General features: G+C 48.2%; 2 protein-coding genes across 4 annotated transcripts in view; both read right to left on the minus strand.

Annotated features, from left to right (window-relative positions):
* Positions 1–9,592, minus strand: part of mfhas1 (malignant fibrous histiocytoma amplified sequence 1) — a 12,054-nt gene extending 2,462 nt beyond the window's left edge. Inside the window, exon 1 of one of the 2 annotated variants that reach the window (XM_034547555.1) lies at positions 6,187–9,592. In XM_034547555.1, coding sequence (XP_034403446.1) covers positions 6,187–9,142 — 2,956 coding nt within the window. In that variant the 5' untranslated portion in view covers positions 9,143–9,592. The remainder of the gene's footprint in view (positions 1–6,186) is intronic. The other variant, XM_034547556.1, reaches the window with a different exon arrangement.
* Positions 9,593–12,017: 2,425 nt separating this feature from the next.
* ppp1r3b (protein phosphatase 1, regulatory subunit 3B) lies at positions 12,018–15,354 on the minus strand. Of its 2 annotated transcripts, XM_034547669.1 has the most exons (3): positions 15,220–15,354; positions 13,527–13,594; positions 12,018–13,279 (listed from the first exon to the last, which is right to left on the minus strand). In XM_034547669.1, the coding sequence occupies exon 3, from the start codon at positions 13,262–13,264 to the stop codon at positions 12,416–12,418; it is 849 nt and encodes a 282-aa protein (XP_034403560.1). In that variant the 5' UTR covers positions 13,265–13,279; positions 13,527–13,594; positions 15,220–15,354; the 3' UTR covers positions 12,018–12,415. The 2 variants fall into 2 exon arrangements, with proteins under 2 accessions (XP_034403560.1, XP_034403559.1); XM_034547668.1 differs by lacking the exon at positions 13,527–13,594 and having other exon boundaries at positions 14,726–15,354.
* Between the last annotated feature and the right edge of the window lie 1,608 nt (positions 15,355–16,962).

Raw genomic sequence — 16,962 nt, forward strand, 5'->3', positions numbered from 1 at the left:
TATTATTATTATAGTTTCCATTTGTTTTAACTCCTATTTATTAGTTAATGTATTCTAATTATTATACATTTGGGGGTCTATGTGAATTGATTGTGTTTATCTTGTCGTAAAAAATAATATTATTTATAATAATCTGAAATAAAATTATACATCGAACATTTTCAATAAAAACAAACAAGCCTGAAGGAGTTGTATAAATATAAATATGATACGCGTTTTTAAACCTCAGCAGTAACTAAAAACTAGTTCTGATCCAAGCTAACGTTACTTAGCTTAGCCGAGTAGCATGTGTGTGATTTAAACTGTCTGTTGGACTACTTTGCTTAATCATTGGCCAGGAGGTCAGAGGTCATCGACCTCTCCACACAGGAACAAAGCGTCTGACTGAATGCTGCCATGTTTGCTCTCTGCTAAGCCAACAAGATAAGAAGCAGGTGGGTTTCTAATGGAATCAATACATCAACCATCACTCATCTGACCTCCAGCAGCACTCAAACCATTCGGCTTATTGATCCGTTCACTTCTCTGAAGGTCTGGAGCCGATCGGTCTGTTGGACTGAAGCCAGAGATACAGTATCTGTTACTCTGAGCTACAGTCAGAGTACAGTCTGAAGGCAGAATACAGTCAGAGTACAGTCAGAGTACAGTCTGAAGGCAGAATACAGTCAGAGTACAGTCAGAGTACAGTCTGAAGTCTGAATACAGTCAGAGTACAGTCAGAGTACAGTCTGAAGGCAGAATACAGTCAGAGTACAGTCAGAGTACAGTCTGAAGGCAGAATACAGTCAGAGTACAGTCAGAGTACAGTCTGAAGTCTGAATACAGTCAGAGTACAGTCAGAGTACAGTCTGAAGGCAGAATACAGTCAGAGTACAGTCAGAGTACAGTCTGAAGGCAGAATACAGTCAGAGTACAGTCAGAGTACAGTCTGAAGGCAGAATACAGTCAGAGTACAGTCTGAAGGCAGAATACAGTCAGAGTACAGTCAGAATAGTCTGAATACAGTCAGAGTACAGTCAGAGTACAGTCTGAAGGCAGAATACAGTCAGAGTACAGTCAGAGTACAGTCTGAAGTCTGAATACAGTCTGAAGTCTGAATACAGTCAGAATACAGTCTGAAGTCTGAATACAGTCAGAGTACAGTCAGAATACAGTCAGAGTACAGTCAGAATACAGTCTGAAGGCAGTCTGAAGTCTGAATACAGTCAGAATACAGTCTGAAGGCAGAATACAGTCAGAGTACAGTCAGAATACAGTCTGAAGGCAGAATACAGTCTGAATACAGTCAGAATAGTCTGAATACAGTCTGAGTACAGTCTGATATACTTTCTGAATACAGTCTGAATAGTCAGAATATGGTAGAACCGTCTCAAAATAAAACACCTACATGATGCGTGTACCTGGCGATGCAGGTGAGTTAGTGAACTTTCCCTTTAAGACTTCCTCATAGCATGTTGAGTGCTATGTGAAGGTTCCATCCATCAGCTGTGTTTCATCAGTGGACACAGCCGACGGATCGTAAACTGTGTCCTGAATTAGGTCAAAGTAAGGTGGTCCTCCTCCTCCTCCTCCTCCTCCTCCTCCTCCCCCCCCCCCAACCCCCACAGTAACCTGACATCAAGGAGCAGGAATGCCCCCCCTCCCCCTCCCAAACCCCATCAGCAGGTAGGAGAACATTTACATTCCTGCTCCTGAAGGACGTCCACTCGCCTCCATAAAAGGATAAAAGAGACGCTTCTGGGAGGAGGAGCACTTCCTGTTTCCAGGAAACTCCACTTCCTGCTCCATTGTGAGCCTCAGACGGTTGACAGGTTCTTCTAGGTTAACAGGACAAATACTTTATGCTTTTATCAGTTTTATATTATAACTATCACTATTAATTTTTGTTTTACAAAAAAGATAAACAATACTGAATAATGTGTAAAACATTATATGTAAATGTTTTTTCATCTGTGACAAAAAATCAAGTTAAAAGAAAGTAAGAATATAGTTCAGCGTACTGGTCCACACAGAGGTACTTATATAAATATAAAGTACTATAATCTGAATATGTTTGAATGTCCATATTCCCATAATAACAGCTTATCATAACAACAACAACACAAGCAGCTCAGATAAACAACGATGCAAATCCTGCTGCTTTAAACCGGATTACGGTCGTTCTGTTTCTGATGAAAGAATATTATTTATGATCCTTATCGAACAACGTTGTTTATGTTATCGTGAAGTCAGAGAAGGAGTTCTGTTGCTGGGAATATGAACTATTAAAACCATGTGCATCACGTCTTCCTGCTCTCCCATTGGCTCACTTCTGACGTTTAAATATTTACAATCTTCGACCTGAAATAGAAATGAGTTCACAAGCAGCTCATGAAGAGGAAGGACCCGTTCCTCCTCTTCATCACATGACCAGTCAGCTGTTAACCAGGTCACAGGCTTCAAGAACAAAAGATCAGCTTACGCTCTAATCCACCTCAGAGCTGCTGCACCCATGATGCACTGCTGCGCCCATGATGCACTGCTGCGCCCATGATGCACTGCTGCTCCCATGATGCACTGCTGCGCCCATGATGCACTGCTGCTCCCATGATGCACTGCTGCGCCCATGATGCACTGCTGCTCCCATGATGCACTGCTGCGCCCATGATGCACTGCTGCTCCCATGATGCACTGATGCGCCCATGATGCACTGCTGCGCCCATGATGCACTGCTGCTCCCATGATGCACTGCTGCGCCCATGATGCACTGCTGCGCCCATGATGCACTGCTGCTCCCATGATGCACTGCTGCGCCCATGATGCACTGCTGCTCCCATGATGCACTGCTGCGCCCATGATGCACTGCTGCTCCCATGATGCACTGATGCGCCCATGATGCACTGCTGCTCCCATGATGCACTGATGCTCCCATGATGCACTGCTGCGCCCATGATGCACTGCTGCGCCCATGATGCACTGCTGCTCCCATGATGCACTGATGCGCCCATGATGCACTGCTGCGCCCATGATGCACTGCTGCTCCCATGATGCACTGCTGCGCCCATGATGCACTGCTGCTCCCATGATGCACTGATGCGCCCATGATGCACTGCTGCTCCCATCATGCACTGCTGCTCCCATGATGCACTGCTGCTCCCATGATGCACTGCTGCACCCATGATGCACTGCTGCTCCCATGATGCACTGGGCTGCAGACAGAAGACACCATAGAAAGCTGCTCCCATGATGCACTGCTGCGCCCATGATGCACTGCTGCACCCATGATGCACTGCTGCTCCCATGATGCACTGCTGCTCCCATGATGCACTGCTGCTCCCATGATGCACTGCTGCTCCCATGATGCACTGCTGCTCCCATCATGCACTGCTGCTCCCATGATGCACTGGGCTGCAGACAGAAGACACCATAGAAAGCTGCTCCCATGATGCACTGCTGCTCCCATGATGCACTGGGTTGCAGACAGAAGACACCATAGAAAGCTGCTCCCATGATGCACTGCTGCTCCCATGATGCACTGCTGTTCCCATGATGCACTGCTGTTCCCATGATGCACTGGGCTGCAGACAGAAGACACCATAGAAAGCTGCTCCCATGATGCACTGCTGCTCCCATGATGCACTGCTGTTCCCATGATGCACTGCTGCTCCCATGATGCACTGGGCTGCAGACAGAAGACACCATAGAAAGCTGCTCCCATGATGCACTGCTGCTCCCATGATGCACTGGGTTGCAGACAGAAGACATCCCAAACTAAAACCAACCCACTCCCGATGACCTCATAATAATAATCTCTGTTTCTTCAGGATCAAAATGGCCTCATAGTCCATGTTTGTTGGTATTTGTCCATCAGTAGTATTGTAATGATGTAGCTGTTGATAAGACCCTCCTTCATCAGACCCAGCTGAAGGTCTCCGTGACCTTCAGGACAGAAACCGGAGCTCCGGCCCACAAATAGTCCGCTCGGGTTCAGAGGACACTGAACTACAGCTGCGTACTGCACATGCTCAGTAGGGAGAAGGAAGAGAGCGAGAGGTGTGCAGTGTGAATGAGCTGATCGTTGCTAATGATAACGTGATATCTGTTCCAGTATTATGGGATGGATGGCTTCATATTATTCTCATCATCGACTTTTTGGTCCATTATTCTCCCGATATTAAATTAATTGCTTGAATTATAAAATGACAGAAAGTAGTGAAATAGCTGAACGTTACAAGAAGTTCCATATCGTGGACATACGAGCTAACGTGCTAGCAGCAGTAGCAAACAGCTCTCTGTCTCCGGTAGAGACTCAGAGATAAAAACAGGGAGAAACGGAGCAGAACGAGTCGGATGAAGCTCAGGGACACAGATCTGGTGACGAGTCAGATCAGAATAATCCTCAGTGATCAGCAGCTGCACCGACTGAGAGGTGCTCAGGAATGTGTGGCCTGCTCCAGCTCCATAGGAAGCACTCCAGAAATAACTGAGTCAGAGAGAGAGAGTCAGAGAGAGTCAGAGATATACAGACAGAGAGAGTGAGACAGAGACAGAGTGAGAGAGAGTCAGAGTGAGAGAGGGACAGAGTGAGACAGAGAGAGAGACAGAGAGTTAGAGTCAGAGAGAGTCAGAGAGAGTCAGAGATATACAGACAGAGAGAGTGAGACAGAGACAGAGTGAGAGAGGGACAGAGTCAGAGTGACAGAGAGAGAGACAGAGAGTTAGAGTCAGAGATATACAGAGAGAGTGAGAGAGAGAGAGAGTCAGAGTGAGAGAGGGACAGAGTCAGAGTGAGACAGAGAGAGAGAGAGAGACAGAGAGTTAGAGTCAGAGAGAGTCAGAGATATACAGACAGAGAGAGTGAGAGAGAGACAGAGAGTTAGAGTCAGAGAGAGTCAGAGATATACAGACAGAGAGAGTGAGAGAGAGACAGAGTGAGAGAGAGTCAGAGTGAGAGGGACAGAGTCAGAGTGAGACAGAGAGAGACAGAGTCAGAGATATACAGACAGAGAGAGTCATAGTGAGTCAGAGAGAGTCAGAGTGAGTCAGAGTGAGAGAGGGACAGAGAGAGAGAGTCCACACACACACACATATATATATATATATATATATATATATATATATATATATATATATATATATATATATATATATATATGCACAGCACTTTCCCTCTCGTGGATCTTGTCTCACTCTGACTCTCTGGTCGTCTTAATCCAGTTACTGGATTAAAGTCAGATTAGAACCAGAGAAGGAGAAGGAGAGGGAGAAGGAGAAGGAGAGGGAGAAGGAGAAGGAGAAGGAGAGGGAGAAGGAGAAGGAGAAGAAGGAGAAGGAGAAGGAGAAGGAGAAGGAGAAGAAGGAGAAGGAGAAGGAGAAGGGAGAGGGAGAAGGAGAGGGAGAAGGGAGAGGGAGAAGGGAGAGGGAGAAGGGAGAAGGAGAAGGGAGAAGGAGAAGGGAGAGGGAGAAGCCGACCTGTCGACATCCTGTAGTTTCAGGTTTCAGTCTGAACATGTCGAGACTCAAAGCTGATCAGGATCCTTTATATTCAGTATTTTGAGTTGTGTAAAACGGCTGCAGGTATTTTATTTTGAAGGAGACAGGTTATAAAAACACGGAGAAACTATTATGAAGTATTACAATTTAAAACTCGGGAATCAAGCAGAAACATCTGCACATTTTCATCTCTGTCGGTGTATAAAAACCTTCTGACTGACTGAATTATTGATTATGTATCAGTGTAATCACATCAGCCCGCCACAATAAAAGCTCTTAAAAGCTGAGTGTTTAATGGATCGGAAAAAAAGGAAAATAAAACGAGGATCAAGAGACAAAGGAGACGACCATCATCATTTAGTGGACTCCTCTTCCTCAGTGTTCCTCTGAGGGTTGATCCTACAGCTGGTTAGCTTAGCTTAGCATAAAGACTGGAAACAGACTGTTAGCCTCCGACGCTCTCATGATGAATGTCTCATGATTTAACTTACGTTTGTGTCCTTTGACTTTTAAGAATCAAAGATCACGACTCATGCATCTTAGAAAATAAATTGTATTATTTTTAGGACATAATTTTATTTTCAACTTCTACAATCTTCTTTTGTTTTTTTAATCGATGAAACCTTTTAGTCATTCTTCTATTCTCTGTTTAAAGCTTCTTAAATGAAAAAAAATAAAAAGATATATACGGTATATATATATATGTGGTTTTACCTGGAAAGGCGTGCGGGCTGGACGAGCCTCTCTTCAGGCACTTGGAGCACAGGATGTGGGCGGAGTAGAGCAGGCCGGGCCACTCCTGCAGCAGCAGGTTCAGCTCCTCCACCAGCGGCGTGACGGCCTGCCAGGCGGTCCAGATGTTGGGCAGCGAGGCGTGGCTGGCGATGGACAGCGTCTCCGGCTGCAGCTTCCCTCTGGACGGCCGGTGGCTGATCACCACGGGGACTTTCCCCCGATAGGCCAGGATCTGCCGCCGGCCGTCCGATCTCTGCACCACGTGGCTGTTGATCTGCACGCTGAAGCGGGCGAACAGTCCGGGAGGAAACAGGAAGGGGAAGCTGTACTGGATGTGCAGCTGCTCCACGGAGAAGAAGGGGCACGGAGGCGAGGAGCCCCCGCTGGCCGAGGCCTCCACCCGGGGCTCCTCGCTGCTGACGTAGCTGGGGAACTTGTACCACGCCGTGGCTCCGTTCAGGGGCCGGCTGCGCGGTTTGTTGATGCAGTAGCAGATGCCCATCTTCTCCAGCAGCTCCATGATCAGGTGGAGGTCCTGCTGGGTCTGGATGAGCGTCCGGAGGAGCAGGCGGATGACGTTGGAAGGCAGAAGGCCGTGTTGGAGGAAGCCCTCCACGTGGTGCTGCAGATGGGTCACCTTGAGGTTCTCTCCCTTCTCGTCCTCTACAACCAGACTCACCCTCCCCTTGTCCCCCCTCCCCCCCTCGGAGAGGAGCCTGGCCAGCAGGGAGGACTCATCCCTCTGGAAGAACACGTTTAAGATTGCAATGAACCGCGGAAGATTGTGAAACACGTACTCCTTCAGGGTGAGGCTGTCCTCGAAGTAGAGCAGCTTGCCGCTCTCGTGCAGGTAGGACAAGGCGCTCTGCAGGCGGTCCTCCGTGAGCCCGGCCTGGAGGCCCAGACGGGCCGAGTCCCACCACGACAGCCACAGGTCTTTGGGCTTAAAGTGCAGCTCCTCCAGTATCTGCCAGGACTTTGGCAGCACGCGGTGGAGGTTGGGGAAGATGTCTCTGTGGTCTGCGACGGACATGAGCTTATCCCTCAGCCTCTGGATGTTCCTCTGGGTCTCTGTGCAGCTGACGTTGAGCACCGGAGACAAGATCTGCAGCCGGTGGTTCAGCATGTACTGCAGCTGCGATTTCCTCCGCCTCAGGTTCCTGTCGGAGACGCCGTAGAAGAGGACGTGGGGGCTGGAGGAGCGGAGGTTGTAGCCCTGCTCCAGCGCCTGGTCCACCTGCAGAGCCTTGCTCCTCAGGATGTGGATGTCCCTCTTCTCCTGCAGGCCGATCTGCCTGTGAATGTCCAGACTCTTCTCCTCCAGCTCCACCTCTCCACACAGGTCTGCGTGCGTCCCCACCAAGCACACCACCGCGTGGGGCACTTTGGCACTGAGGAGGTGGAGGAAATACCCCACGTGGGCGTAAAAGTCCTCGGGCGAATACGTTTGAAGATTCACAGCGAGGACGTAGAGAGCACCGGGGGAGAGGAAGAAGGGGTTGATGAGGTCGTAGTTTTGCTTCCCTGACAAATCAAACACCAGAAAGGTGAGACAGCGCTCAGCGTCCGCCACCCAGTCCGTGACCTCGATCCCTTTGTTTCCCTGGACGGCCTTAACGTCCTGCTGCACGCTCACCACGCTCTGCCTCAGCAGGGTTTTCCCGGCGTTGGTCGTCCCCATCAAGACCAGTTTGAGGCGCGGCTTCACGGCGAGCTGCACCTGAGCCAGCTCCTTCTGGTAGGCCGCGATGTACGGGATCCCCTTCATGCAAACCTCGTACGGAGGCTGGATGAGAGGGTTGTCCTTCACCTTCCAGATGTTCACTTTGGACAGATTCCCAAAGTCATCTGGAAGAATGGCGATTTGGTTACCCTGTAAAACAAGTTCCTCCAACCTCTGCAGCTCCACGATGGAGTCGGGCAGGTACGTGATGTTGTTGTTGTCCAGCCAAAGGTTGGCCAGCTTCCCCAGCTGACCCACTTCCTCCGGGAGGTGAGTCAGTTTGTTCCTGCTCAGGTAAATTTCCTCCAACCCTGTAATGCTTAAAATTACCTGGGGGAAGTTCTCAAACTCGTTAGAGGACAGATTGAGCATTTTGAGTCTTTGCATGCGGCTGAAAGCAGCGGGCAGCGCCGAGAGCTCGTTCCCGTCCAGCATCAGGCTCTCCAGGTGGTGCAGGAGACAGAAGGAGTCCGGCAGCGAGGACATGTGGAGACTGCTGAGCCACAGGATCTTGATGGAGCGCAGCTTCATGACGTCCGCCGGCAACGCCTCAAACTTGTTGCCAGAGCAGTCCAGCTCCTCCAGCTCGCTGAGGGCCAGGATCTCGGGGGGGAACCGGTTCAGCTTGTTGTGATCCGCGTCCAGAGTCCGCAGCTTGGCGAGGCTGGAGAATGACCCGGGGAGGTCGTGCAGGTCGTTGAAGCTGAGGTCGAGTTCCTCCAGAGACTGAAGCGCTCCGATCTGAGCCGGCAGAGTCTGGATCTTGTTGTGACTGACGCAGAGCTTCTTCAGCGCCTTCAGCTGGCCCACACCTTCAGGGAGGCTTCTCAGGCAGTTGTGGCTCATGTCGAGCTCCACCAGCTGCACCAGCTCAAACACCACCTGGGGAACGGCGGAGAACTTGTTCCTGCGGAGCACGAGGACGCGCAGGTTGTTGAGGGTGGATGCCAGCCCGTCTGGCAGCTCCTGCAGCGAGTTGTTGCCCAGATTGAGCGCCTCCACCTCGGCGATGTCCTCCGGCAGGACGATCTGGTTGTCTTCGGAGCAGAGGGTGAGCTGGCGCAGGTTGCTCCGCAGCTTCCTGGAGCGGAGGGCGGCGTCCCTGCACAACCTGGCCGTTTTCAGATCGTTCTCCTTGTCCTCCATGGCTTTGCAGCCGGACCCCGCCTCCTCCTCCGCCGCCTCCTCCTTGTTATCATGGAGAGTTTTCATGGAGACCGAGCGCGCAGCATGGTGGACGGGGTGCTTCAGAAACCAGCTCGCCCCTCGACGGCAAACCCTCCGCCAGAGAGGAGACAAAAGACGGGTCGTGTCGGGGGAAACCGAGGCGTCGGGGCGGGAGCAGGAGCAGCGTCTGCGGCCGCGGAGGCATCCTCTTCTCCTGCGCCACTCCGCGCACAATGACAACAAACGCGGTTACAGCTCCGGGTTTGATCCCCAATCCGAGGCGCGGCGCCGCGGGTTCAGTGCGTCCTTCACGGGCGTCCTCATCGCCACCGCGCGCCGTCCTCTGGAGCTCCGTGCCCGGATAGATCGCAGTGTTTGTGGGAGCCTCCCGAGCCGCTGGGTCTCCTTCCTGGGAGCGGGGAGTGGAAGTGAGGCGGCCGCTCACACTGCGTCAGATCTGTGAACCCTCCTCCTCCCTTTCTCCTCCCTTCTGCTGCGTGGAGAGGAGGAGGAGGAGGAGGAGGAGGAGGAGGAGGAGGAGGAGGAGGAGGAGGAGGAGGAGGAGGAGGAGGAGGAGGAGGAGGAGGAGGAAGTGATTGTTCTAACTGGCTACAATTGAGCAGAGAAATCCACAAGTGAATATAAAAAAAACACATTTATGGTTTTAAAGAAACTTTTCCAGAGTGATAAACATTTTAAATGAACGCATCCGACTTCCAACAGAATCTTTATGTTTATATATATATATATATATATATATATATATATATATATATATATATATATAAACATGCTTTAAATAAATGAAAGTGATCATAACATGAGCTACTATATCTTCACATGGAAGGACTTTGTCTCCATCTGCAGGACACGATGTGCAAATGAAAACGAATAATAAAGAATATTATGTGAATAATAGGTTTGTGCTTTGATCCACAACCACAGTGTTCAAGTGAACTGTGAAGATTCATCATCATCACCAACTTCTTCATCACCAATTTCATCCTCCTCCTCCTCATCCGCACATGCAGAAAATCTAAACATTTAAACATTCAAACAGAACTTTTGAATTTAGTTTACAGGTGAAACACATCTTTCCCTGTCCCTTTGTCTGTCCCTTTGTCTGTCCCTTTGTCTGTCCCTGCCATGTCACACCTGTGACATGGAGGGACAAAGACACCTGGTGTGTAGGGACGGTTTCAGGTGGTGTGTAGGGACGGGTGTTTAGGGACACATGTGTAGCCTATGTGTATAGGGCCAAGTGGTGTGTAGTAGGGACACGTGGTGTATAGGGACACGTGGTGTATAGGGACACGTGTGTAGGGGACAGGTGGTGTGTAGTAGGGACAGGTGGTGTATAGGGACACATGTGTAGGGGACAGGTGGTGTGTAGTAGGGACAGGTGGTGTGTAGTAGGGACACGTGGTGTATAGGGACACGTGTGTAGGGGACAGGTGGTGTGTAGTAGGGACACGTGTGTAGGGGACAGGTGGTGTGTAGTAGGGACACGTGGTGTATAGGGACACGTGTGTAGGGGACAGGTGGTGTGTAGTAGGGACACGTGTGTAGGGGACAGGTGGTGTGTAGTAGGGACACGTGTGTAGGGGACAGGTGGTGTTTAGTAGGGATATGTGTGTAGGGACAGGTGGTGTATAGGGTAAGGTGGTGTGTAGTAGGGGACAGGTGGTGTATAGGGACAGGTGGTGTGTAGGGGACAGGTGGTGTTTAGTAGGGACACGTGTGTAGGGGACAGGTGGTGTTTAGTAGGGACACAGGTGGTATATAGGGACACGTGGTGTTTAGGGACAGGTGGTGTTTAGTAGGGACACAGGTGGTATATAGGGACACGTGGTGTTTAGGGACAGGTGGTGTTTAGTAGGGACACGTGTGTAGGGGACAGGTGGTGTATAGGGACACGTGGTGTGTAGGGGACAGGTGGTATATAGGGACACGTGGTGTGTAGGGGACAGGTGGTGTTTAGTAGGGACACGTGTGTAGGGGACAGGTGGTATATAGGGACACGTGGTGCGTAGGGGACAGGTGGTGTTTAGTAGGGACACGTGTGTAGGGGACAGGTGGTATATAGGGACACGTGGTGTGTAGGGGACAGGTGGTATATAGGGACACGTGGTGTATAGGGACACGTGGTGTGTAGGGGACACCTGTGTAGGGGACAGGTGGTATATAGGGACACGTGGTGTATAGGGACACGTGGTGTGTAGGGGACAGGTGGTGTTTAGTAGGGACACGTGTGTAGGGGACAGGTGGTATATAGGGACACGTGGTGCGTAGGGGACAGGTGGTGTTTAGTAGGGACACGTGTGTAGGGGACAGGTGGTATATAGGGACACGTGGTGTGTAGGGGACAGGTGGTATATAGGGACACGTGGTGTATAGGGACACGTGGTGTGTAGGGGACACCTGTGTAGGGGACAGGTGGTATATAGGGACACGTGGTGTATAGGGACACGTGGTGTGTAGGGGACAGGTAGTATATAGGGACACGTGGTGTGTAGGGGACAGGTGGTATATAGGGACACGTGGTGTGTGGGAAACTGAACCGCCAGACAGGAGAAACAGGAGACCGAGTCTGCATTCAACTGATCTTCATGACAGATTTCTGAGGACTAACATAGTTCTGAACCAACAACACAATACAACATGGTTTAAGTTGCACTTATTCAATATTTCAGGACCAGCAGCAGAGTCCTGAGAGTCCAGGACCAGTTCAGTTCTACAGACACTGGGGGAGTTTCCCAAATGTAACATTGTTCGTTTAGTTTTTCTTCATAAATATTCTGTGTCATTGTTCTCGTTTGTATTGTGTTCTCTTGCCCAAATAAAACAAAATGTCTCTTTAACCCAGTTTGTATTGTTTCACATCAACATTAAATAACAGCAAACAGTAAATAACGAACAAGAAGTTCAAATGTTTGACTTTAATTTATTGGCTAAAACATGAGATCACGTGTACAATCAGACTTCAGAAATAATTTTAATAACAAACAAGACATTGTTTACAAATAAAAAAAGGTGCAAAAGGTTCTTCAGGTCGGATAAATAACATGATGCAGAACCGGCTCACGTCATCAAATTAACCCAGGTAAAGACAGACAAGAAGACAACGACGCGTAAAGGTGTGCAGGCTCAAGATGTAACGTTACTCTAATGAAGTAACCAGACGGGTAACCCAGGTAAACCAGTTAATCCGGGTAACCCAGTTAAACCAGCTAACTCAGCTAACCCAGGTAAACCAGTTAACCCTTCCCACAGAAGATGAGCCTACGATGAGGACCCTTGAGCGTTTGTGCTTCCGGTTCAGTAGTACGGGCCTGTGTTCTCGTATCCCGCGTAGCTCGGCCAGTCGGGGAAGATGCCGTGTGAGCAGGTGGGGCTTCCGTAGCGGTCGAAATGAATCCCAAAGTCAAAGGAGTCTGTGTGGCGGCTGCAGGCGCCCTGCCGGCTCCCCCTGGCGGAGGACCAGGCGGTCCGGTAGTTGCCCCCCTGGTTGCTGTCCCAGTACTCGCGCCCACAGACCTCGTAGCAGACGGCGAACTCCACCCGCTCGTGAGGCCTCAGCTGCTCCGGCAGCGCGGCGCTGAAGGAGAAGGTGTCGCTGTAGGAGGTGGGGTACGAGTCCTTCACGTACTCACAGTGCACGTCTCGGTGGCTCCTCCAGCCATCCGATGTCAACCGCAGCTTCACGGCCTTCTCGAAGGACACGTTTTTGACCTTCACGGTTCCCGCCAGAGCTCGCTCCTTCAGCACGCAGTGCTCCAGACACACCAAGTTCCTCTCCAGACTCTGGCGGAAGTGCAGGTAGTCTGAGGAGGGCTGAGTGAAGTCCAGCACCAGCTTGTCCTCCTCGGACATCAGAGACAGAGCGGAGCTGAGCATCTCCTGGATGTTCAGCGGGATGTCGATGGGATCGTCGAACTGAGAGAACGTCTTCACTTTGGTTAGAGACAACCCTCGGTGGTCGGCGAAGGTCACCTGCTTCTTGGCCTTTCTCGAGTCCTTCCTGGGGGCTGGCCCGTCCTCGGGGTCCACCTGGTCCACAGAGAAGGAGTGCTGCAGCCTCAAGCAGGAGTTCAGAGCAGGTTTGCCTGTTTGAGGAGACATCCTGTACACAAACTCCTCCTTGGACAGGTACAGAGGGAGAGTCATGTTGGTCGGCTGGCTCTGGAACAGAGAGGACATGAGGTCACGCATGAGTAAATGTAAGTCATGGTGCTGTTAGATTGCTGCTCCAGCGGCTTGATAACACAGGTAGGTAGGTAGGTGTGTGTGTGTGTGTGTGTGTGTGTGTGTGTGTGTGTGTGTATATATATATATATATATATATATATATATATACACACATACACATACATATCCATGTGTCAATGAGGCCTAAATATTGATCCCACTGATTGGTTACGGTATTAACCTCGAGCAGAGTGGGTCAGGGCAGCCGATTGGTCAGGACCAGAACCAATCAGGGGTCTTACAACTCGTCTATGGAGAGACAAACAACAATTATAATAATAATAATAATAATAATAATAATAATATAAAACTCAGTATGGGAATTATAAACGATGCTCACCCTTTTTAAAAGATTTAAATACATTTACAGGAGACTTGGAAGGCAAATAAAAAGGAGATAACAGAAGGTGGTTATTTACACAAAGGAGGTGTTGGATCAAGTTCCTGCCAGATAGAACCCAGATCTTCACCACGTTCAACTTATGAGGGACCTTATAATAATGTATATATTTATGTCAACATACTGTAGAGACGTTTTAGTTTCTGCTATCGGACCACACGGACAGACCCCCCCCCCCCCCCCCCCCCACTACACAGAGAGCTACAGAGAGCTACCTGGAGCTGACTGGCGCTACATAGTTACCTGGCGCTACATAGAGTTACCTGGAGCTACATAGAGTTACCTGGAGCTAAGATGTGTAGCTTTTTGTAGCTCAAGAGTTACATATAGCTACATAGAGATACAGAGAGCTACATATATCCATTTGGTACTAAAAAGAGCTACAGAGAGTACTAGATATAGTTACCTGGAGCTACAGAAAGCTACCTGGAGCTACATAGACCTACAGAGAGCTATCTGAAGCTACCCGGAGTTGAGCTACAGAGAGCTACCTGCTACATAGAGCTACAGAGAGCTACCTGAAGCTATAGGAGCGCTACAGAGAGCTAACTGGAGTTGAGCTACAGAGCACTACCTGGAGCTACCCAGAGTTACATAAAGCTACATGGAGTTACATTGAGTTGCATAGTTACCTGGAGCTACATAGTTACATTGAGCTACATAATTACATAGAGCTACATTGTTACAAGGAGCTACATAGAGCTACATAGTTACAAGGAGCTACATAGAGCTACATAATTACATAGAGCTACATTGTTACAAGGAGCTACATAGTTACAAAGAGCTACATAGAGCTGCATTGTTACAAGGAGCTACATAGTTACAACGAGCTACATATAGCAGTTACATAGAGCAGGAATAAAACCCATTGACGTTTAGACCTCAGATTCCTTGTTTAGTTTGCCTTTGTCCAAGAGCAGAATGCTGCCCTACCTCCCAGAGAGGAGGACGAGATGCTAACGGGTCTAAACTTTCATTACCTCAATTAATCCTTGTGAAGCGCCCATCATTTAAAACACAAGTCCTGAAGAGCTCAGTCCATCCTCTCATGGAGTACAATGGGCTGACCATTCTTCTGCTGCCTTTGTGGCCTCCAGTGCTTCCAACTCCAGTTGTTGACATGGATTGTAGAAATACAACACAGAGACTCCAGATATATATATATATATATCCAAGTTTTCTCAATCTCGTAAACACCTAGTTTTCTCCATCTCTTCCTCCAGAGAGAACACCTAGTTTTCTCCATCTCTTCCTCCAGAGAGAACACCTAGTTTTCTCCACTGCTCCGGCTCTTTAAACTCGATGAACAAGCCGCCATCACTCAACACCTTCACCAACTTTCTCCTCCGGAGTAACATTTCCTCCTCTTCCTCACTTGTACCGCTTCTTTTCTCCTTCCGTCCTCCACCTCTCGAACTGCTCCTCCTCTGCACCCCGCACCTGTCTGTGCACCTCGCGTTACCTGCGGACTCACCTTTAATATGGTGCAGTCATGGCGGCGGTGTTGTCTTTGATCCGCGCTGTGGTCGCGAGCTCCTCTCTCCTTACATCCTAATCTTGTTGCACATTTTTCTCTCGCAGCCGGAAAAGCCCACACAGAGTGCACGTGAACAGCTGCACGTAGCCAATGAGGAGGGAGACAAAGGGGGGGGGGTGAGGGTTAGGGGGAGGGGCGGCCTGTCTGTCACTCAGGTGGCTGTGTGGAGTACGGAGGGACCTTTGGGTCAGAAATATGACGTATTCCGATTACTTAGACCAGATTTGGTCGGTCTCTCTTCATTTACAGTCACATTTAAACTAAAAATTAACTCGGCTTGATAGAGATTACATATCTAATGGTCAAAGTATCATTTTGTAAATTATTTTTTTTATTTAGAACAAAAACTATTCAGAATCAGAATCATTGATTGGAATAGGAATTTGACCCGGTGAAAGGTGCATAACAATAAACATTGACATAGAATAAAACAATACAAATAATAAAACAATACAAATAATACAAACAATAAACATCGACATAGAATAAAACAATACAAATAATACAAACAATAAACATTGACATAGAATAAAACAATACAAATAATACAAACAATAAACATCGACATAGAATAAAACAATACAAATAATAAAACAATACAAATAATTCAAACAATAAACATCGACATAGAATAAAACAATACAAATAATACAAACAATAAACATCGACATAGAATAAAACAATACAAATAATAAAACAATACAAATAATACAAACAATAAACATCGACATAGAATAAAACAATACAAATAATAAAACAATACAAATAATAAAAACAATAAACATCGATATAGAATAAAACAATAGAACAATAAAAATAATAAAAACAATAAACAGTGTATTCACAGCCTGATAATGTAATATCTTAAATAAATTAGACTTTTTAAAATGTACTATTAATGATTGATTTAACAGTTTTATTAATTACTTATTGTAAGTCGCTTTGGATAAAAGCGTCAGCTAAATGACATGTAATGTTATGTAATGGAATGTAATCAATGAAGTTCTGATCGGTAAAAAGTTATTTTGGCTTCTACTGAACAAATTTAGGAAAAAAACCTGCTGCGTTTTCTGGCGGCGGATCATGTCAATATTTGTTGAGGGACAAAGCTCAACGAGGTTCAAGAGGAGAAAGAGGACAGGTGAGAGGTCTCTGATAAGGACTCCCTGTCCCTGACTGCCCCCCCCCCACATGTGTGGATATGTGATAAATGTGAAGCAGGAATATCGATCACAGCTCTCGTCTGAACCAGACTGAACTCTAATGTGGCCTGAGACAGAAACTGTGTTCGATCCCGCTGAATCCTGCACAATGCACCATCTGACTGACTAAACTAAGGCCGGGTTGCCCACCTGGAGGTCAACAGAAGACCCTGACCTTTGACCTGTGTGCCCTTTGACCTGAGAACAAAGTGCCACATACTGTAGATATAAAGCAGGCGAACAGTGGACATTACGAACGTTCCTCTTCTGGTGTTCATGGCGTGAAAGTGAGCAGAGTTTTGTCTCCTTATGTTGTCAGAGTGGGTTTGTATCATTCCCACGACAATTTGGGGGCTGGTGCTCGTCATGCCACGATCCACTAAATAATTCATTCTGAGGGGGTTCAAAACGAAAAAGAAAAAAGGAAATCTAATCTCTCCGATAGTTCATCATCAAGAGGAAGATTGTGTCCAATTAA

This window comes from Cyclopterus lumpus, chromosome 12, assembly GCF_009769545.1.
Source record: "Cyclopterus lumpus isolate fCycLum1 chromosome 12, fCycLum1.pri, whole genome shotgun sequence".
Lineage (NCBI taxonomy): Eukaryota > Metazoa > Chordata > Actinopteri > Perciformes > Cyclopteridae > Cyclopterus > Cyclopterus lumpus.

What these genes read in the sequence shown, in the direction of transcription:
- ppp1r3b (XM_034547668.1), bottom strand. Translation starts at nt 14,755, where the DNA reads ATGATGGGCGCTTCACAAGGATTAATTGAG. An exon ending in CTTCACAAGGATTAATTGAG is followed by an intron (nt 13,280 to 14,725) that starts GTAATGAAAGTT and finishes TCTCTGTTCCAG; the next exon opens with AGCCAGCCGACCAACATGAC.